The 23,735-nt window shown below is 37.0% G+C and overlaps 1 protein-coding gene across 2 annotated transcripts in view; it reads left to right on the top strand.

Annotated features, from left to right (window-relative positions):
• CORO2B (coronin 2B) overlaps nt 1-23,735 on the top strand; it is a 232,616-nt gene that overhangs the window by 186,647 nt on the left and 22,234 nt on the right. For both annotated transcript variants that reach the window (XM_074294705.1, XM_074294706.1), the window contains exon 4: nt 20,161-20,310. In XM_074294705.1, the coding sequence (XP_074150806.1) occupies nt 20,161-20,310 (150 nt within the window). The remainder of the gene's footprint in view (nt 1-20,160; nt 20,311-23,735) is intronic.

Here is a 23,735-nt window from a genome sequence, read left to right as displayed (position 1 = left end):
CACTCTAATTATAGATTCACTGTTTTGTAGATTTCAGGCTCTACTCTTTCATTTCATTTTTTGTTTGTTTTTGTTCTGGTTCTTTATTTGATACATTTGCTGATTTCCAGTATTTTGGACCTTCTTCCTAGTTGCTTATCCATCACATGTCCCAGATTAATAACTTGGGATATAGTTCATCTCGGCCTAATGACTTGGGCTTATCAAGGACAGCTAAATGTTCTCTCCCTATATGGTCTAAAGCTATCACAGTATCACAGAATCTCAGAGCTAGAACAGAATTCTGAAGCCATCTACTTTAGCCTATACCAAAACAAGGATGTTCTCCAACATGTGACAAAATATTATTCAATCTTGCCTCTGTATTTCTCTTGTGTTTCAATTCAGAACTGGACAAATTCTTAGTCTATGCAAATCAGAGTTCATTCTCTCTGGCATAGAAAATAGAAGCAAAATAAAAGATGAATAATTCTGTCTGTTTTCCACTCTTCATTATAATCATATCATCCACCTTCAGCAGAAGCTCTTTCTGTCTTTTTTTAATCCCCCCAGCATAGGTTTAAAAAAAAACCTTTTAGTTTTGTTTTTTAAAAACATCCTTCATGTGATTCAGCTTATTAGTGCCTCATCACTATTCTAACAGAAAATGTTCTTATATTGTTCTTTTATATTCATCTTCACTTGTTTTCCCTTTTCTTCTCTCTTCTATATGTACTTTTTAAAACCTGTTTTATCATTGAATTTTCTGAGCACATAATATCATCTTACTTATTACCCATATTTGTATACTTAAAGTAGCTTAAGTGATTTATTAAATAATAGTGTAAATAAAATGATAAAAATGTGTTACTTCCAATGAAGCTACTTTCCAACAAACCCATGCACAGAGTTAATCTTTATAGGAGTTTGTAGGGGATAACCACTCATAAGGAACATGTTTCCATCCACACATAAAGAAATGCACATGAATATGAGGCCAGGACACACATGTGGAGGGGCAAGTGACACAGAACTGCTGATGTCATTGTGATGTTCTCTGACAACTCTAGTCCCAACAGGTATTGCTCTCTCAGGCTCCCTGGAAAGTGCCTCTCTCTCTCCATTTCAGTTATTTGTCAGCTTTCCAGTCTCCTAATACTCTGAAACAATATCCGCAAAGAATTTCTGTGGTTGCAATTCATTTACCAGCTCTTTTAGCCACCTCCACCATCCATTGGAGGGAAATGATGCTGTCTTTAGTAAACCTCTCCTTGAAGAAAAGAGTTTATAGTTTTTTCATTCAGTCATTTCAGACTCCTCTGTGAGACTTAGCTGAAGTGGAACTTTGTCCTGCATCTCCCTGCTAGTGGTGCTGTGGTTAGTAAGCCTTTTCCCTGCAAGTAAATCTGTAGCTATTTGCACTTGGTATTCTCAGTCAATAACTATCAAGCTTTTTTCAGCTCCTCTTAGACTCAGCTAACCTGAGACAAATGTCTGTAAAGGTTTCTTTATTCTTTTCAGTTGATATCTATGATTTTTTTTTCTAGACTTTTCCTTAGTCATGCTGCATGTATGAGGAGGTATAGACGCTGAAATCAGTTCTGACCTTTGAATTCATTTTAGAATTCTTTTATTAACTACTTCCCTTCTTTTAAATTCTTCTCTGATCTAAAATGTATCAAATGAGTGATAACTTACTTCCCCTGACTCTCTCAGTTCAGCTGATCATTCACTTAGTTTTAGTCCTTAAGTCTTATCATATAAGGTGACTGAGTTAAATCTACTCAGAGCTCTTCTTCCACATACTTCCACATAATTCTACATTGAGAGACACTATGATAAACGAATTGTTTTATTCTTACCTGAGCAGCCCCCTTTTTTCTATGCAAAGTGGCAAGAACTCTCCTGACTAAAGAATTTTAAGAAATACCATGAACTTTGGCTCATATTCCTCCCTAACTCTTTCTTTCTGTTTCTGTCTCTCTTTGTATCTTTCTCTTTTTCTCCCTGTTTCTATCTCTTTCCTCTTTCCAGATATTTTCAAGGAAAAAATATTGCTGGCATTGAAATTTTCTCCTAGAACATGAAGGTTGCATGGAACATAGTTTGGGATATGCTATTTTATAGGTTTGGGCTTTTGAAGTCAACTCTTTAAGATAGAACAGAAAATACTGTTAAATAGATAAGTAGCAATTTCTTCATATGTATCAGAAGAGTATATGGACCTCTCTCCAAAGGAACATGAGATCTAATTGGAAGGAAAATTTACACAGGAACCATTGCTAAATGAGACAGCATGATCATAACTTAATTTATGTAGCTCTTTACAAAGCACTCAACTTCCCCAAACCCTGCCACATAAGTAATAACAATGCTATTATATCCATTTTACAGATGAAAAAACTCAAGAGATGTTGTACCAAACAACTAATATATGAGGGAGCATACCTGCTGCCTTTCATGTAAGACTGTGTGGTACAAATTAAAAAAAAATTATAGGATTCCATCTAATTCTTAGCGTGCAACAAGAAATTTGGTTTTACATACATATATTGTATTTAGGATATACTGTAACACATTTAACATGTATGGGATTGCCTGTAATCTAGGGGAGGGTGTAAAGGGAGGGAAGGGAAAATTTGGAAAAGAAGTGAACACAAGGGACAATGTAAAAAAAAATTACCCATTTATATGTACTATCAAAAAATTATAATTATAAAATTAATTTTAAAAAATAAAAAAAAATAAACTTATAGGATTCCGAGAAGGAAAAGACCAGTAAAGAGTAGGGAGTCAAGGGAGGAAGGCTACATGGAGAAAAAGGGATATGAGCTGAGTCTTGAAGGATGGGCATCGGAAATGGATAGGTGGGATGAAAAGAGGAGGTATCATAACAAAGGAAATATCCAGCTTGAGCAAAGGAACAAAGAGAGGCAGGCAAGAGAAGAGGGCATTGGGTGGAGGGGCAGTGTAGTCAGTGATCCATAGAGAAGGCGATTACATCCTGTGACCTAGGGAGGAATTAAGCTCCTGTGCACAGCTGCTAGGCCCCTGCTGACCTAGAAGGGGCTTTGAGCATTCAATTCCCTGAAGACAGGGTAGCTTTAGTATTCCCAGTCTTTCCCTTCTTTTTGAAAAGCCATTGCTAAGGCTTTATGATTGTATTTTGTTTATTCCTTCTGCTATTTCCATTTTAAATTTCTGGGCCTTAGTTTCCTTATCTGCAAAATGAGGGGATGTACTAGAATGAATCAAAAGCATTCTTCTTATGTGTCAAGCACTATGCAAAATGCTTGGGATACAAACAGACACACACAGTATCATCTATTCAAAGCTAGAATGGACTTCTGAGGTCACTGAGTCCAATTAGTCCATGTGTCTGAGACAAGATTCAAATCCAAGACTTCCTGCTTCTGTATCTAGTACTCAATCCATACTATACCCTGCCATCAAAGAGCTTAGGTTTGGATAGGGAGAAACAGCTCATTGAAGAAATGAATTCTAAGCTTCCTTTTAAACTTCTAACCTTTCTAAGCTCCAGCATTCTTAGAGCTTATTTCGAAGGAATGAATCCATCATCAGCATACATGTCTTAGTAGAGCTTCAAACTACCTATTTAAGATCACCTATTTAAACCTCTCATTTTATACATGAACAATAGACGTCTCAGAATTCAAATTCAAGTTGACATCTTCAAATGCAGTGTTTTTCCCACTGGCTTAAAAAACAAAACAAAACAAACAAACAAAATGACCCATAAGCCCTGAATTTCAGATTCTTCATCTCTGAAGTGCAAGTAATAAACTCTTTTTGTAGTGGCAGAGAATTGGACATTGAGAGGATGCCCATCAATTGGGGAATGACAAAACAAGCTGTAGTATAGGATTGTGATGGAATACCATTGTGCTGTAAGAAATGATGAGCAGGCTGATTTCAGAAAATCCTGAAAAACTTACATGACCTGATGCAAAGTGAGGTGAGAAGAACCAGAACTTGTACACAGTACACAGTAACACAGTAGCTGTAGAGGGACAGCTAAGTGGAGCAGTGGATAGAGCACCAGCCCTGAAGTCAGGAGGACCCGAGTTCAAATCTGACCTCAGACATTAACACTTCATAGCTGTGTGACTCTGGGCAAGTCACTTAACCCCAATTGTCTCAATAAAGAACAAAAAACAATGATATCGTACAATGGTCAACTGTAAATGACTTAGCTATTCTCAAAAATATAATGATTCAAGACAGTTTTGAAGAACTTATAATAAAAAATGTTATCCACCTTCAGAGAAAGAACTAATATGGAGTCTGAATCCAGATTGAAGCATACATTTTTAAACTTTATTTTATTTTAACTTTTATTTTTTTTTTGTGTATAGAGAAGTGTCTGGAGTTTTTGTTTGTTTGTTTTTGTTTTTTTACAACATGGCTAATATGGAAACATGTTTTAATGACTGCACATGTATAGTCTATATCTAATTTCTTGCCTTCTTTCTCACTGAGAGAGGAAGTGAAGAAGGGAGAGATTTGTAACTCAACATTTCAAAAAAAAATTAAAAATTGTTTTAGATGTAATTTTTAAATATTTATATATTAAATATAAATTTTTACATTAAAAATATAAGCAATAATACTTTGCAATACAATAATAATAGTACCTTCCTCACAGGGTAGTTGTAAGGCTCTAAAAAGTAATTTATGTGAAGCCCATTGTAAACTTAGGTACCCACAAAAAAGAATCATAGATTGACATGACTCAGGCCATATGACATAGTTTCTTGATTTGACAGAGGAGGAACTGAAGTCTAGTGACTTGCCCATTGTCTTCTAGGAGGTGGCTAAGGTATGATTTGCACCCAGATTTCCCTGAGAATTTCTGTGATCTATCACCTATTTTATATAAATGCCGATTATTTTTCAGATATTGCTTATAAGGCCAGATGTGTTTTGATGGGCCCATCAGATACCACCAAATCCTCCCTCTTTCTCATACTTCCCTCTCTTCCTTTATATTCTTGCTCATACTTCCAAGTTTAATATGATCCTTGGGTTCCATTCTTTCTGTACTTCAGCTCACTTCAAGTGCCACCTCCCCCTAGAGACTTTTTTGATCCCCTTTCCACCCTTAAATCTGGAAGTAATCTCTGAAACTCCCAGGATGCTTTATATGGACCTCTCCTTTGTACTTAGTGTATAATTTGCATTGTAGTTACTTATTTGCCTGCCTGCCTTTCTTCCTCTAATAGGGCAGGGGTTGTGTTTGATTTCATCTTTGTATCCTCAAATTGGCACAGTGCCCTGCACGTAGGAGATTTAAATTGAATAGATTGAGTCACTCAGCCTCAGTTTCTTCATCTGTAATGAGAGAGTCTCTGAGCTCCTTTCAAGGGATCTTGTATTCTTGTGATTTGATGAGTATAATCCTGACCATTTGTTTGGAAATCTGAGAGGGATGGTATCAGGGTAAATCACAAGGGCTAGTTCTTTTTTCCTTTGGCATTAAAAGGAAGCAGGAAAGCATGTCACAGCAGCTTTGCAGTACTGAAGGATCTCCCACTTCTCCCACCCCACTGGCACTTCCATCCCTGACTGTTAAAAGTTCTTCTTAAAATCTACTCTCCATCCCTCTGGAGTCCAGAAAAAATGTGCAGGAGCTGATTCCCAAGGCACTCCTATCCCGTGGGAGGGGTGGGGGCTGTAAATCTCTCCCAGGCATCTGGCAGAATCCAGTTCTCTCTGCAACTGGGTGATGTCACCTATTGTTGAAGTGGAGTTCTTTTTATAGCTTCTGCTGCAGATAGAGAATGCAGCTGGGAATAGCACTATCTTGTTTCCAAGCTGGCCTGTTCTAACTCCCTGCTCTCTGGGACCCAGGCTGGCTGCAGAGATTGGAGGGGTTTGGGCTTTTTTTTTTTTTTTTTTGACATTTCAAGGAGAAAGAGAGAGAGAAAGGTCCCTGGAGTGTGGGGGGAGGAAGAGGACTGGAAGGGAAGGAAGACTATCCCTTCTCCATCCCATCATCCTGCTTCTTTCTCTGACATCCTTTTTTCACTAACCCACTGCTCACTGGGCTGTTTAGCATCTTCCCCTCCCCACCCTTTTAGCAGGAAAGGGAGCCCAGCCCTCAAAAAAAAGCTGCTGCCCAGAGAACTAGGGGGTAGGCTGCTTTCTCATTGTCTGCAAAGGAAAACCCCAGGCTTCCTTTGCTTCATATATGGGATCTTTAAATCATAGGATTATTGAGCTGGAAGGGAACTGAGGCATTCTCTATTCCAGAGTCCTTAATGTGGGGTTCTAGAACTTGAATGGGAAAAAATATTACTTCTTTATTTTAATTTCATTAATTTCCTTTGGAATTCTGCATATTTTATTACATGCATTCTAGAACATTGTCAAAAGGGGCTTGTCTATAGCATTCACCAGGCTGCCAAAGTGGGACTTTAATGGAGACCAAAAAGAGGTTAAGAACTTCTGATCATCATGAATCTCTTTATTTTTCAGGGTAAGATCTAAAGAGGGGGAATCATTTATACAAGGTCACACAGAAAGTTACAACACTTTGGGATGGGGGCAAGAAAGGTGTGGCTATCTCCATTTTACTAATGAGGTCCAGGGAGATTAAGTGACTTTTCTGAAGTCACAGACCCAAGTTATGACCTTGTATGATGGCTATAGCTGGTATCATTATCCTCATCTGACAGCTTGGGGCCAAGGGAATTAAGCCAGTAACCCCAGGAAATAGGGGAGGTCAGTGGCATACTCAGAGTTAGAATCTGACTCTTGATCCTATGTTCTTTTCCCACAGTACCTTGCATGGTTTGAATCCTGAGTCTCAGGATGGGTGGGCAGTGGGAAAGAGATTCTCTTTTGGTTATGTGAAACAGTTTGCAAGCTTTAAACTACTATATAAATACTAGTCACTATTATTATTATTATTATTATTATTATTATTATTATTATTATTACTATTATCCTTAGAACCAAATGAAGGATACCGAAAGTATCTGCTTATAGGAAAGAATTGCCTCCACTAAGGTTCTTCTAAATCAGAGTTTAAAAAAGAGGAAACTTCTTCTTCTTCAGCTCCACTGACCTTAGGAATTGCTTCTGTCCCTCACCCTGCTTCTTCCCTTAACCCTGATTCTGTCCAGATGCTTAAGCTATTGAGGGCTATTTATACATTGTCATAAGTACACAGGAAATTCAGGGAGAGGATTTAAGCTATGCCCCACCTCTATCTTCAGAGTCAGCAGGCCAGACCATAAGTATCATATCCTGCTACTTCCCACAACCCAAGAAAGAACCAGTAGGGAAAAATGCCTTCCCTAGCCTGATTTTTGAAAATGTTGAATTCTCTACTCCTAAACCCAGGGCCATTTAAATCCACTTATTTCTCTGAGTTCCATCAGCCTCTTTAATTGGATTCTGGGAGCCATAAGGATCTCTATGTTTCAACTGAAAATCCATTTTGTCTTTTGATGAGGACTGAAATAAAAGGATGGTTTAGTTGAGAATACTTGCTTCGTTATAGGAAAAAGGTTTGACCAGCTCCTTCCTGTGTGTCCATTCCTGTCTCTCATGATATAAAGAATGAGGGAAGCAAAAAGGCAGAAGGATAAAGCTGTTGAGAAAAACCATTGTCTTGCCTTCCAAAAAGGGTGATTTCTAATATCTTGTGGGGATTAAATAGAGGGCCATCAGGTTATAATTAATTATAATTAATAATAATAACAACAGCTAATATTTTTATTTGTAAGGTGAAGGCTAGATCAGATGCCTCCCACCTTTAAAGGGAATGGATCTATCTTCAGTTTTATATATAAATACATATTTGAATTTGTAAAAACACTTTAAATATAATATGTCATTTAATCCTTGGAACAACCTTTATAGGTATTGCTATAATCCCTATTATATAAAGGAGAAAATTTAGATTCAAGTTAACTTGTCAAGTCAGCCAGTACTTAGTAGAGGCTTTCTAAGAACCAAGCACTGTACTAGGTAATGACTATACAAAGACAAGGAGCCTCCAAAGAGCTAACATTCTCATGGGAAAGCTAACTGACAGACAACTATGAACATAGAAGAAATATACCAAGAAAACTGGAGGTAATCTAAGAAGTAATCTCATCAAAATTTGTGATTTCCTCACAGTCATAAATATATTCTTCTTTGAGATTTTTTTAGCTAGCTCATTTGGGATCTGAAAATTTCAGAGAATAGGAATGGTTTTCTCAGGGGAGGAAGGGAAGTGTTCAAGATAGAGAGGAGAGGGGCTAAAAGGCTGAAGGCATTTAGTTTGATTCAAATTCTGCTCTTGGAGAACTCTGGAAAGAGTGATTTTCTTTAACTCATGGGAAGCTGGTTCTTTAGAAACTTTCTTTCCTTTCTCCCTCCTTACCTTCCTTCCTTCCTTCCTTCCTTCCTTCCTTCCTTCCTTCCTTCCTTCCTTCCTTCCTTCCTTCCTTCCTTCCTTCCTTCCTTCCTTCCTTCCTTCCTTCCTTCCTTCCTTCCTTCCTTCCTTCCTTCCTTCCTTTTCATTTCACCTTCTTTTAACTTTTTTGAGTTTCAAATGCCCTTCTTCCAGCCCCTTCCCCATCCATTGAAAAGGCAAACAATATACTATCCATTATATATGTAAAATCATATAAAACATTTCAATATTAACCATGTTACCAGTTTTTTTTAAGCAAGAAAAATAAAGAAAGTAGGAAAAGTATGCTTCAATTTGCACTTAGAGTTCATTGGTTCTCCCTATGGATAGATAGCTTTTTTCATCATAAGTCCTTTGAAATTATCTTGAATCATTGTCTTGATAAAAGTAGTTACATCTTTTAGAGTTAATCATCATTACAATATTGTTACTGTATACAATGTTTTCCTGGTTCTGTTCACTTCACTTTGTATCAGTTCATATACATCTTCTCAAGTTTTTTTTTTCCTAAATTTCCCCACCCTTTCATCATTACTTATAGCACAATAGTATTCTATTACAATCATAAACTATAATGTGTTCAGCGATTCACCAATTAATGGGTATTCTCCTCAACTTCTAATTCTTTGCCACCACACACACACACACACACACACACACACACACACACACACACACAAAATGAGCTGCTATATATGTTTTTTTATATATAGGTCTTTTTTTCCCTTTTCTTTGATCTCTTTGGGATATATACCTAGTAGTGGCATTGCTAGGTCAAAAGGTATTCACGGTTTTATAGCCTTTAGCCCGTAGTTCCAAATTGTTCTTCAGAATGGTAGGACCAGTTCACAACTTTACTAAAGGGGCATTAGTGTCCCAGTTTTTCCACCATTCCCTCCAGTACTTGACATTTTTCTTTTTGTGTCTTAATAGCTAATTGATAGATATAAGACTAGTACCTGAGTGTGGTTTCAATTTTGAATTTCTCTAATTATTAGTGTTTTAAAGCATTTTATATGGCTATTGATAGCATTTATTTCATCTGAAAACTTCCTATTCATATCCTTTGACCATTATCATCTGGGGAATAGCTCTCTCTTATTAAAAAAAAAAAATAGATTTGACTTAGTTCCAAATATATATGTAGGAGAAATGAAGACTTTATCAGAGAAACTTACTGTAAAATTGTTTTCCCCAATTTCCTGCTTTCCTTCTAATTTTGGCTGTCTTAGTTTTATTTATACAAAAGCTTTTAAATTTAATGTAATCAAAATTATCCATTATACTTCCTGTGAACCACCTCTCTATCTTTTGTTTAGTCACTCTTCCCTTATCCTTAAATCTGACAGGTAAAATTTACATGCTCACCTAATTTGCTTATGATATTACCCTTTATATCATGTGCTCATTTTGACCCTTATCTTGGAATTCAATGTGAGATGTTGATCTATGGTTAATTTCTGCTAGATAGCTTTCTAGTTTTCCTAGCAATTTTTGTCAAATAGTGAATTCTTTCCCCCAAAGCTTGAATCTTTGCATTTATCAAACACTAAATTACTATTATCATTTAGTACTGTGTATTGTGTACCTAATCTATTCTAGTGATAATCATTCTATTTTTTAGCTAATATCAGATTATTTTAAGGATTACCTCTTTGTAATATATGTTTAAAATCTGATAAGGCTATGCTACCTTCCTTCACATTTTTGTTCAGTAAGAATCAAGAGATTTTTACCTTATAAGAAGCTAGCTAATTTTTTAAATCATAAAATACAAGAACCTTGTATCTATACTTTTCATCTTCTCAATTAGCAAGAACCTACTCTCAAGAAGTTTAAAATTTAATAGGAAAAATGAGGGCAAGAGAGGCACTATTGTACAATGGATAGAAAGCTCATCTTGGTCAAAGGAATCAGGAAGATGTAAATTCTAGTCCTGCCTCTCCTACATACTGGTCCTATGATCCTGGGCAATTTACATAATTTTTCAGTTTCCCCAGGCAACTTTACTGGTTGCCAAAATGTGACTGACCTGCTTTTAGTAAATTTCTTACTAAATAGAATAATAGATTTTGAGTGAAGGACACAAGTTCAAATACTCCCTTGGACTTTCACTACAGCAAATCCCTTCACCTCTGAGATTCAGTTCCTCACCTGAAAAGTGGGAATAATAATAATGTCAACCTGTGAGGTTGTTGCCAGTTTCAATGAAGTATGATGTACACACACACACACACACATATACATATACCACTTTGTAAACAATATAAATTTTAGTTATTGGTATTATTACTGTTATTATTCATGTAGCTCTTGTGGTAATGGCACCTTCTCTACCTGGGATTCCTAACACTGATAAAATCATAGGTTTGGGAAAGGAAAGGAAGGAATTATAAGACAAGTTCATGTATAATTCTAATACAAAATAGAATTTGACAAGTGCAGAGGATTCAGATCAAATGTTAAGAGAAATTTGAGGTGGGAAGTCAAAGAACCTGGGAAACTGTGAGTAAGATCTATAAGGAAAGATTGGATCTCACTTGGCAGAGATGTGTGAGGTGGAGGGAGGAGATTCCAGGCCCAAGGGTTCAAGGTGAGGAGCCAAGATTCAGAATCCAAAGAAATCAGGAGAAAAATAGGGGACAGAGAATATGCCAACTGGGCTGAAATGTCAATTACCAGCTGGGGGTAGGGGTGGGGGTGGAAAAGTAGGTTGCATTCAAATAGTATATTGTTGAACAATGTCCATCTATCCTTGATGTAAGAGAACAGTGATTGGTGGGAGCTTGTTAGGATTCCTGAGACAGTAACCTGAGCATGTCCTCATGGGACAATAGCAAAAATCAGGAGACTCTTGTGCTAGGTACTAGTACAAGAATAGAACAAGGAATTGTCCCTATCAGTTGGTAATTAGAGTGACAGATCCTAGCCAGGCACCAGTTAAAGTCATTTACATCCAGAGGGGTTGGCCAGATAGGGCAGGGATGAGCAGGGAGGTTTGAGCCCTTCTGATTAGATAGCAGAAAAAGCTTGAGTTAACCTCTCACCTGTTCCATATGTATCATTAACATAATAATTTACATGTTGTCTTATGAGTTCCTTGAGGGCAAGGATTGTTTTTGCCTTTCCATACTAAACATAAAGTACCTAGAACGTACTTAACCAATTTTTAAAATCGATTTTAATTGATTAAAGCTCTTTGAATATGCCCTACGCATATTCTTACCATTTGCCCTTCTAATAGATTCTAGGGAATTCTGCTATGTTTCAATCAACCAACAAGCATGTGTTAAATTTGTAAAATGTCAAACACTGTGCTAAGCACTGGTAATACAAAGGAAAAACAAAACCAGTTCCTGCCCTAAAAGAGCTTATACTCTAATGTATATAAATAGTATTTTTTGTTTAGTTGGTTTTGGTTTTTGTTGAGGCAATTGGGGTTAAGTGACTTGTCCAGGGTCACACAGCTAGGAAGTGTTAAGTGTCCAAGACCAGATTTGAACTCAGGTCCTCCTGACTCCAGGGTTGGTACTCTAGCCACTATAACACCTAGCTGTCCTTACAAATAGTTAATATGCAAGTCATAGAGTAGATGAAAGGTAACCTTAGAGAAGAAAACACTAATATCTAAGAGGACTGGCAAAAGCTTCCTGTGAAGATTTTGTTCAACCATTTATTAACTCTGACTCTTATACCAATTTCATAGGCTGCCCAAATACTTCTTCAGAATAAGGATTTAAGGATTGCCTTTAACCTAGTACTATGGTGATTAAATTGGCCTCCTGGACCAAGTTCAATTATCTTGCACATTGTGTTTAACCTCTAGGTTAAATCTACCTGTTCCTGTTTCCGTCTTTCTCTTTCAAACCAACCTTATTTACACTATCCCAGACCAACTTTATCAATTTTACTTGAATGATTTCAAGAATTCTGAAAGACATATTTACAGGGCATTGTGCAGGAGACATAGAAAAGAATAAGATATAATCTTGTCTTCAAGGATCTTCTTACAATCTAATCAAGCAGACAGAATCATCATAGGCCCATCCCCCTAATTCTTCAGAAACAAGTAGTTCTTCCATTTGAGCAATCAGAATGGGACAAGCTTTGCATTTATTACACACATTCCAATCATGAATTGAAAAAACAATATGAAAACATTGGCAAAAATCCAATTTTTATTATTCATTCAACAAGCATTTATTAAATGTTCACAGTGAGTGAAGAACACTTGAGGAAATATACAGAGAAGCAAGACAGGAGTTTGCAATCCAGCAAGGGCAGAGTGACCGCCAAATATGCAATTTAATACAATGCATTGACAATAACATTAGTGTAGAATGGAAGATAATGAGAAAAGCACAATGAGCTAAGATTGTTTCTGACAGTACGTCATTCCCCAGCTCAGAAACTTTCAGTAGCTCCTCACTGAAGTCTCTTTATCACCCTGTTTGTTACCCAAAGCCCAATTCATTCTGGCCCCACCTGACATATTCAGTGCTATCTCATATTATTTCCCCCCAGTAGACACTTCACTCTATCCAACCTGGGCTCCTCACTGTCCCATGAATACAAATGGCAGCTTTCTGACCTCATGCCTTATTGCTCTTCTTTTTAAAATCCCCATTCATTGGCTTGCCAATCCCATCTCTGCCCACTTTTTATCCCACCATGAAGCTCTTCCAACCCATACTGATCTCCTCCTCTGACCTCCTAGGAATTTATTCAGTCCCCTCTGTGTTTTAAGAAATGTGTGTTTTAGGAAAGAAGCATAATAGAGCAGTAAAGAATTGCTGGATTTCATATCAGTGAGACCTGGATTCAAATCCTGTCTCTGACATTTCCCAAAGCTATGTAACTAAAGACAAATCACTCATTCTCTTTTTGTTCCCCAAGGATTTATGTATTAAGTCATCGAAAATGGTGACCTCCATGGTTAGAAGCAGTTTTTTAATCTTCACGTACCCACTTTCATGTTCCTGGAAACTGCATCATATAGGAGTGCCTATTTTACCATAGAGAAAATGTTATTCTTGTGGGAGTTGTGTTCCTGGCCAAGGACTCAGAACAACATAAATCATAGATATGTCCAACAGTGTTAGAGAAGCCAAAATAACTACCATAAACTACTTGGAAATAATAGAATAACTTTAAATAATTACATTTAAAATGGTAAAATTATACTCGATTTTATAAAATGAACTCAAAAATTTGGTACATGTTCATTTGAACAAAAGCCCCAGTGTACAGTACTCAAGTTTAGAGTACAATTTAAAAAAATAAAAAGCCAAACAGTTCCATTGTATCATGCCTTTTATTGAAGGCTAAAGAGCTTTGTGTTAACTATGTGGTTTAGGTAAGTTTTAAATTAGAGAGGCAGAATAGTGTAATAGAGACCAGGCTTCGGTGGCTTAACACCCGCTGGTTGTGGGATACTGGCCAACACACCTACCATGAGCATGGCAAGCAACTCTGAGACTATAAGTTGTGGAAGTGTTATCAATCAGCATTTTTAGAGGGAGTTTCTCCATTGGCAATTTTGTACACCAGTGAAAATACTGGCCTACCATTAAAAATGCCTTTAATTTACTATAATTTGGTTTGCCTTTTTAGAATTCAGAGTAGCTTTGGTGGGGGTTATTTAGATAGTTCTTATTTCTTTTTAAAAAATTGTCCAGGAAAGGCTGATCATGCCTTGTTTTTCTTTTGATAACAGTTTCCCTTTAGTAAGCAGAGACTCTCAAGATTATTATTTTCTGTGCTCAAAGTAGAGCTTATTCTGTTCAGAATTCCCCATCAGCACTGACATATTTAAAAGCCTCACTGAAAATTTTACTTGGAAGGGCATGAGAAAAAGAAGTTTCTAGATTCTGGTCTTGCTCACATTTGATTCTGCTCATCTTGATCTCCTCCTTTTCCCCCCTCTCCCCTTAAAACAAGCTTGGAAAAAAAGAGAAATCACAAAAATCACTTAATTGAATTGCATTTTTCCCCTATCCTCCTTCCCCCCATCTCTCAACAGCAGAGGAATGTGGAAATAATGTGAGGGATAGATTAAGAAAAGGGGGGGGGGGATGGAGTGTTTTGTTGGAGGGAAGAATTAAAAGACAATGATAGAGACTTGCCCCAGAAATAAAAGAAAATCAAGGAAATATTTAAACATATGCAAAGGAGAACAGAAGGAAGTTCAGAATGGTCTATGGATATATAGAGGAGTTCTATTATAATTTCATATATAAATCGTCTTTTCTGGTTTGTCTTTTTTTAAATTTATATTTCAAAACATTCCTGTTTGTTGGTGTTTAAGCTTACAATTAAAATATGTTTTTACAAGTAGAAGGATGCTAATATTTCTGATTAATTTAGGGTCTCAAATTGGGTTCTTGAAATATCAAATATTATACACAAAAAATTAGAAGAGAAGTGGGATTATGTGTATTTCACAGTTATGAGTAGAGATGAATTCTTATGCTAACAAGGGATAAAGAAAGCCAAATAATAAAATAGATTTTGATTACATGAAATTGAAACACTTTTGCACAAGCACAATTAATGTCTCTAGGATATGAAAAGAAGCAGTTTAAGCCAGAAGGGAATTATTTTTATCAAATTTATTGGATAAGGGGATGTTATCCAAAATATATGGCCAAAGGAAATACATAAAACCAAGAACCATTCCTGAATAGTTTTAAGTGGTCAAAAGATATAAGCAAATAATTTTCAAAGGAAGAATAAGATAAAGTAGCAAAAGGAAATGTTAATAATTATTATTAAGAAACAATGTATTAAGGATAATTAATAGCAACACAAAGTAAATTAATAAAAATGAAAATGTGAATCAAAACTATCCTGAGGTTTTACCTCATGCCACTAAATTGGCAAAGAAGACAAAAGACAAGGGTCATTATTGGAGGGATTGTGGAAAGACAGGCATATTATGCTTATTGCTAGAGCTGTGAACCACTACAACCATTTTGTAATGTAATCTGGAATTATGCAAATAAAATGGCTTTTGACTCATCTATAAAAATCTATAGATAGGTATGTGTTTTATGGTCGCAAAGACATGGAAACAAAATATCCATTATTTAGGGAATAGCTAAAGATATTGTGGTACATGAATATAATGGAATATTACTGTGCTATAAGAAATAACAAACATGGTGGATTCTGAAATATGTGGGAAAATGTATATGAACTAAAGCAAAAATGAAGTAAACAGACAAAAAAGCCCCCCACTCCTCTATATACAGTTAATACAATAGAAAGAAAAACCACCACAAAATACTGAAAATGAATGTTTCAAAATTACCAAAAAGAAAAAAAGAAATAAATGGCCCCAAGAAGAGATTTGAGAAGATGATATCCTTCAACTTCTTTACAGAAGTGGGTAGGGAGGAAACATCCATAAGTGATGAGATTAGGGTTCCTGGTGATCAGGGAGTTAGATGATAAGGTTGGTGGCAAATTCAGGGTTCAGGGAATCAAATGAAGAGGTTTGGCTCCCCCAAACCCCTTTAGGATTTGGCACAAGGTAGGGAATTGTGGGAACCTTTTTGGCAGTGCAGAGATCCTTTGTAAAGGAATTTATGAACCCAAAAAGCTAGACTGATAAAAAAGTTTATAATAGGCATTGGGAAGTCAGCTGTTGCTATGCATTAATAGAAAGACTGAATTCCTTACTGGCAAGGTCCTGGCAGAGAAGTATAAAATCTTAGATGAGAGAGTGAAGAGAAGATAACGTTGAAAGAGAATATCATTTCAGTGGGCAGAAGTTGCTGCTATGCCAGGAAGAGAGAGTTTCCTTGGCATGTCATATTAGGTCCTCTGCAAGGACTGAGCCTCAAGTTGATGTTTTTATAAGAAATCTGAGACAGAAGATTCCCTCAATGCTGACACTGCCCCCAGACCTAAATGCGACCACTTACTGGGAATGGTTTTGAGCCAGCAATAGGGGTTAATAGAAAGCTGGATCTACAGCTAAATGAGGTTACTTCAACTAGTCCCACAAAGATAAACCACTTTATCTTGGTTCCCTGGGGTGGGTCTCACAGAGGCAGGGTTCAAGGAGAATCTTTCCTTCAATGAGTTTTAGAGAGTTTCAGGGTTCCCCTTGTCATAGGTATGTATGTTGTATATATTATGAGGTTTTGTTTTTTGTTTTTGATTTTGGTATGTTGATTGTTTCTTTTCTGGGATGGGGGTGGTGGTGGAGAAGAGGGATACAGAGGGAAATTTACATGACATAAAAATAAAGCTACTAATAGATGATTTTTAAATCCAGTGAATGCAAATATTTCTATTAAATTGAGGGTTTCAATCTGGTTAATTGAGGTTGTATTCTGGCTGTGATGCCTGAAGGATCTGTGCTTTTGTCAGCCACAGGGAGTTCTAGGTATGGAAACTCCTTCCACCAAGCTAGACTCAACCTATCTATAGATGACTTTAGTAAGTAGGTTTTACAAAGTTGCTAATTTGTTGTTCTTTCATTATTTGTCCTTCATTCCCGGAAGACCATGACATAAGGAAGATAATGTCACAACTTAAGTGAGGGAGGGCTGTGAAAAATCACCAGACTCACTTTCTCCTTCAGGGCCATCTGGAGATGACCTTGGCCTTTTTAAGCTAAGGTATTTGACAGGTCTCAGTTTGTTTGAGGCAATGCTCTTTCAGTGATTAAGAGTAGATAAGAAATGAAGCAAAGAATGTTTTTTTTTTTTTTACCTAATAAAAAAAGAAAGAAAGAAAGAAAGAAAGAAAGAAAGAAAGAAAGAAAGAAAGAAAGAAAGAAAGAAAGAAAGAAAGAAAGAAAGAAAGAAAGAAAGAAAGAAAGAAAGAAAGAAAGAAAGAAAGAAAGAAAGAAAGAAAGAAAGAAAGAAAGAAAGAAAGAAAGAAAGAAAGAAAGAAAGAAAGAAAGAAAGAAAGAAAGAAAGAAAGAAAGAAAGAAAGAAAGAAAGAAAGAAAGACCAAAAATCAGTTTGGAAGGATTAGACCCTCAGGTTTTCTGGCCAAGAATACAAACAATTGCTAATTGCTCAGAGCCAAAACAGCATAAACAATGACCAAGTGAGGATTGGACTGGACTTAAATCAGAAAAATGAAATTGAAACCTGAGAAATGAAGGAAACAAAACTAATGGAAAGAGAATGTAATCAGGAGTGGAGACTCAGACTTGCAAAAAAGAGGTGGAGACTTACTGATATAACTGAAGACTTACACTAAGATGGGGAAAAGTAATGATGTAATTGGGGTGGAGATATGGAGGGGGGGGGATAGATTCTAGAGAGTCTGTATCCTATGTAGTATTTTTATGTCATGTAAATTTCCCTCTATATCCCTCCTCTCCACCACCACCCCCATCCCAGAAAAGAAACAATCAACATACCAAAAAACAAAAACAAAAAAGAAGAAACATAAGGAATCAGGGGAAGGACTGAACTATGTCCAAATAAAATGAATACTGAGGGAAGATGTAATGGTGTAATCAAAGGTGAAGGTTCATACTCACATGGAGGGAATAGGTACTCTAGATAGTATCTTTGGTACTCCATCAGTGGGGAAACAGGGAGGTACTTGTGCTTTCAGATAGGGAGTAAAAGACTGCTTTTGCACTCCAAGGGTGACTTTATAGTCTTCTGTAGTTGTGTAATTAAAGATTTTTGACAACACCCCTTCCAAATCCAAAAGAAGGAAGGAAGGAAGGAAGGAAGGAAGGAAGGAAGGAAGGAAGGAAGGAAGGAAGGAAGGAAGGAAGGAAGGAAGGAAGGAAGGAAGGAAGGAAGGAAGGAAGGAAGGAAGGTAGGAAGGTAGGAAGGAAGGAAGGAAGGAAGGAAGGAAGGAAGGAAGGAAGGAAGGAAGGAAGGAAGGAAGGAAGGAAGGAAGGAAGGAAGGAAGGAAGAAGGGAGGGAGGGAGGGAGAGAGGGAGGAGCAGGCATTGTCCAACTGGAATTGGCCACATCATCCTTCATTCTCAAAGAAAACTGTAACATCAGGAAGGTGATGTCATGACCTGTAAGTGAATGAGATTTAAGTGAAGGAAGTCTCACTCTCCCCTTCAAAACTATTTGAGTCCAGTGGCAATAGAGATTCACAGAAAGTTATTTGAGGTACATAGAGACTAAGTGGCTTCTCCAAGGTTACATAGCATATTGTATGTGAGTGTGTATAGTGAATGTTCACTAAAGAAGAAAATAGTTGAAAGAGATTTGCATGGAAAGCCTGTGAAATTCTTATTGTTCCTAAATTTTATTCACATATATTTATGTCTCTACCCCCACTTACACTATCATCCTCACTGCTTACCTTTGCAAAACAAAACTCATACACATAATTTCATTTGATCTATACACCTGTACAAAGGAGGCAGGGCAACTATGCCACAATATGGTGGAAAGAGGGATAAGAAGAAGTAAGTTAGAATCCTGGCTTTTTGATATTTAGAGGCAGTTCTCTTTTGATCTAAGTGAGTAAGTCAGCAGACTTCTATGTGCAGCAATTTTTTTAGTAATGAGAATTTGCCCACTGGCCAGTATAGTTCAAGAACACATGGGGGACAGGAAACAGAAAAGTGAGAGCAGGGGGAGGAACACAGTGTATTTTGTATTTATATTTAATTGAGTGACCTTGGAAGAGTGATGTGGGATGCTCTGGACCCCAGTTCCCTTATTTATAAAATGAGATTCAACAAGATAATCTCTGAGGTTATTTCAGCTTCAAATCCTCTGATCCCTTTTGACCAACACTTCCCCTTTGTCTGCTCTGTTTGTATCTTGTATTTAATTAATTATTTACATATTGTCTCTTTTATTGGAATATAGGCTCTTTGAGGGCAGGAACTTTTTTTTTTAACCTTTGTATCCCTCCATGTTTAGCAATTGACAACAATCTTGTTGACATGCAGGTAAAAGCCCAAATAAAATGAACTTTTGGGGGGGAACATTATGGAACAAGGCTCCCCAGCTAGTAAACATATAAACCAGATTAATTAGAGCCTGGAATCAGTTCTTCATTTTCTGCAATCTCTCCCCATCCACATATACATTCCTCATCCCTTCCCACATTGTCTTCCACCAAATAAAGAATTCTGGGCAAAATTCTGCACATGTTGGGCTGTCAGCCCAGTGGTATTAGGCTGGCTTCACAGAGGAGGAGAATATTTTTGAAAAACCAAATGTAGCCTCTATTGGGTTTTAGTGCAAAGGGAGAGGAAAATGGGACAAGGGGTGATATTGATAGAATCATAGATCTAGATCTGAAAGGGATCATAGAAACTATCTACCACACTTTTACAGATGAGGAAAGTGAGGACAAAGGCGACTTGTCATAAGTGATTTGCAAATCATAAGCCACAGAAGAAAGATTTCAACCCATTTTTCTGATTCCAGAGTCATTGCTTCAGCAGCAATAGCTACCACTGTTTCTAGTGCTTTTCTCTTTCCAGGAATAAGTAGCAGATCAGACCAATGCTCACTCACCACTGACAATAGTAGGTCCTTGTCTCCCTCAAAATAGGTGACTAACAGGCATAGTAGATGGGCTGGAGTCAGGAAGACCTGAATTCAAATTCAGTTTTAGGCACTTGCTAGCCATGGCAACTGCTCTGAGATTTTACCTCTATCTATCTCAATTGCCTCAACTGTAAAATGAGATAATAATAGTAGGATCAAATGCAATTGTTTGTAAAGTGCTTGGAATATTGGAGGTGTTTAATAAATGCTTGTTTGCTTCTTTCCTTCATTATCTCTCTCCAGGTACGAATATGGGAGATTCCTGAGGGTGGTTTAAGGAGGAACATGACTGAGGCGATCCTAGAACTTTATGGACACAGCCGGAGGGTGGGGCTTGTGGAGTGGCATCCTACCACCAACAACATCCTGTTCAGTGCTGGCTATGACTACAAGGTGAACATGTCCCCTCCTGGAGCAGACCTTCTTAGAATTGATGAGGAGTGGGGGGAAATATTTTATTATATCTATAATATCACATTAAAACGTAAAAAGCCCACCATATAAATTTTCTCAGGTAATTCCTTTGTGAAGTAGGCAGGACAAGTGTTATTTATCCCCATTTTTTATTATAGCTTTTTATTTATGCATGGGTAATTTTTCAGCATTGACAATTGCAAATCCTTTTGTTTCAATTTTTCCCCTCCTTTCCCCCATCTCCTCCCCCATATGGCAGGTAGACCAATACATGTTAAATATGTTAAAGTATATGTCACAACTAATTAATTATAGTTTCAGGACCAGGAGCTGGGTCTGTTGCCTTCAAGATACTCACAAGGAGTTAAATTTTTTCCATTGGAACCAAATCTAACAAATCAACATAGTTGGTGGATATGGAAATCCAACATGTGCCCAACATAGATTTTCTTTGTTTATTTGCTTTTCCCCTCATTCTCAGCCCAGGCATTAACTCTTTCCCTGTTAAAGAAAAAAAAAAAAAAAAAAGATGCCTTGGTTAAGCAGTCCTGAATAAAGAATGCAGTACTTGTGAGCCAATCATCAGCTGTTCCATTAAGAAGTCTGCTAAAGTCAGTCAGTCAATAGTATTTATTAACCATCTGCTATGTACCAGGCATTGTGCTAAGCATGTTGGGATACAAAAAAAGGGCAAAAAGACATTCCCTGCTCTCAAGAACCTTACAGTCAAATAGGAAAAACAACAAATAGATAACTACAAACAAACAATATGCAGGATAAATGAGAGAGGGGAATTAGCAGAGGGAAGGCACTAGAATTAAACTTGAGAAAAGCTTCTTGTAGAAGATGACATTTTAGTTGGGACTGTGGAGATGAAGAGAAGAAAGAACATTATAGGCATGCAACTCAACCAGAAAAAAATACCCAGAGGCATCTGATTTGTGGAACAGGAGACTAGTGTCATTGGATCAAAGAGTACATGTTGGGGAGTAAGGTATAAGAAGACTGGAAAAATAGAAGGGACTTAGGTCATGAAGGACTCTAAGTGCCAAACAGCATTTTGTATTTAATCCTAGGGGCAACAGGCGGGCACTGGTGTTTATTATTGATTATAGGACCTACAGCTCTTGAGAATGGAGAAAAGAGAAGAAATTAACTCTTTGTGGTGGCAAAGAGTTAGAAATTGCAAGGATATCCATCAATTGGGGAAGAGCTAAATTAACTGTGGTATGTGATCATGATGGAATATTGCTGTTCCAAAAGAAATGATGAGCTTGATGATCTTAGAAAAACATGCATTGACTTGTGTGAAATAATAAAGAGCAAAATGAGCAGAACCAAGAAAACATTGTATACAGTAACAGCATTATTCTTTTAAGAACAACTTAGGACTACAAAGTCATTTTGACAATTATAAATACCCAAATTAACTATAAAATGACCCAGAAAAGCAAACACTATCTGAATTTAGAAAGAGCATTGATAAATAGAAGTATGTCCAGAATGATTTTACATATATACATATTTGTGCTTAATGGTAGCCATCTCTATGCTTCACTCAAGGAAAGAAGAAAAAAAGCAAAATTTTGTTATATATTTAGAAGGAATAGCAAGTTGTACTTAATGGATTTGCAGTTTCATGTGTGATCACCTTTTTTCTATTCTAGTATGTTATAGAAATATTAGTTTTATCTCTTAAGTTCAGAATAAAATAAACATTTTTAAAGAGATTAAAAAGGATAACTTAGTTAACACATTGGATATGATGAAGATAATATATATATATATATATATATATATACATATACATACAGAGAGAGAAAGAGAGAGAGAGAGAGAAAGAAAGAGAGATTTTACAAGTAAAAGATAAGGGAGACATAGCCAGAAATCAGTTACTCTGAAAAAGATTTGGGTTAGGGAGTTGGGGGGGGCTGTTATTTAGTGTTATTTAGTGAACTATGAGTTCAATGTGAGTCAAATGTCTAATATGGAAACCAAGAACAGCTAAAATGATCTTGGGCCATTTTAAGAAAGGGGAGGCATTCAGGACTAAGGAGGGGATATTCCCACTCTGCTCAGCCTCTCAGCCAATCCACATTTGAAACATTTCAGACAGTTCTGAGTGCAGCATTTTAGGGAAGGCATTCAAGAACAGCAGTGTCTAGAGAAAGCGTGATCAACTTGATGAAAATAGGTTACATGGTCATGTCCCAAAAGTATCGGCTGTAGGAACGAGGGATGTTTGGAGCAGGAATAGAAAGCTTGAAAAGAAAGACCATGATAACTGAATTCAAGGGCACTTGGGATGGGAGAAGAAGGGCTAGACTTATTAACCTCAGATGGCAGTATTAGGAATAATAGATGGAAATTGCAAAAGTAGATATAGGCTTGGTGGAAGGAAATACTTCCTAACCCTTAGATTTCTCCAGAGGTGGGAATGTGGCAGTAGTGGATGGCCCCTCTCAAGAGGTCTTCTAGCAAAAGTTGGAGGGATACAAGATTTTATAGTGGAGATTCTGGGGTCCCTTAGCACCTTGAGGTTCTTCCATTCAGTACCCAAATATATGCAACCTAGCAATACAATTCTGTCCCAGGTTTCTGCAATCCTGGGCTGCTTAGTTGATCAAGTTGAGCTTTGATCTAGGGTAGGGGTTCTTAACCTATTTTGTGTCATGGACCCTTTTGGCAGTAAATCCTATGAATAATGTTTCTAAAAGAATGAAATAAAATACTTAGGAATACAACAAGCACAGTGAGTGAAACGCTGGACTTGGAAAAAGGGGCACTTACTTTCCCTCCTCCGTCCCTCCCTCCCTCCGTCCCTCCCTCCCTCCCTCCGTCCCTCCCTTCCTTCCTCCCTTCCTTCCTTCCTTCCTTCCTTCCTTCCTTCCTTCCTTCCTTCCTTCCTTCCTTCCTTCCTTCCTTCCTTCCTTCCTTCCTTCCTTCCTTCCTTCCTTCCTTCCTTCCTTCCTTCCTTCCTTCCTTCCTTCCTTCCTTCTTCCCTCTTACCTACAAAAAAGCCAGTTATATTGAAATAGAAATGTAAAATTTTTCCCATCCAACTTTATGAAATCTATCTATTACTGAATCTGTAGATAGATTTCAGAGGGGTTCATAAAGTTGGATGGGAAAAAATTTTACATAGAATATAATGGAACAGTAGTGTAAGAATCAGGAGATATGATTTCTACTCCCATTTTCATCACCAACTTGTTTTATGACCTTAATTATAGTCTATTAATCTACCTAAGCCTCAATTTCACCATCTGCAACATGGGGATAATAATAACTTTCTCTGCCTATCTCACAAGAGGGTTTGAGAATTAAATTAAATAATGGATGTGAAGGTACTTTGGGAAGTATAAAAAGCAAATGATATTATATGTATATGTATTATTACATGT

The sequence above is a fragment of the Sminthopsis crassicaudata genome, chromosome 2 (assembly GCF_048593235.1).
Source record: "Sminthopsis crassicaudata isolate SCR6 chromosome 2, ASM4859323v1, whole genome shotgun sequence".
Lineage (NCBI taxonomy): Eukaryota > Metazoa > Chordata > Mammalia > Dasyuromorphia > Dasyuridae > Sminthopsis > Sminthopsis crassicaudata.
This window is presented reverse-complemented; position numbering and strand designations above follow the sequence as displayed.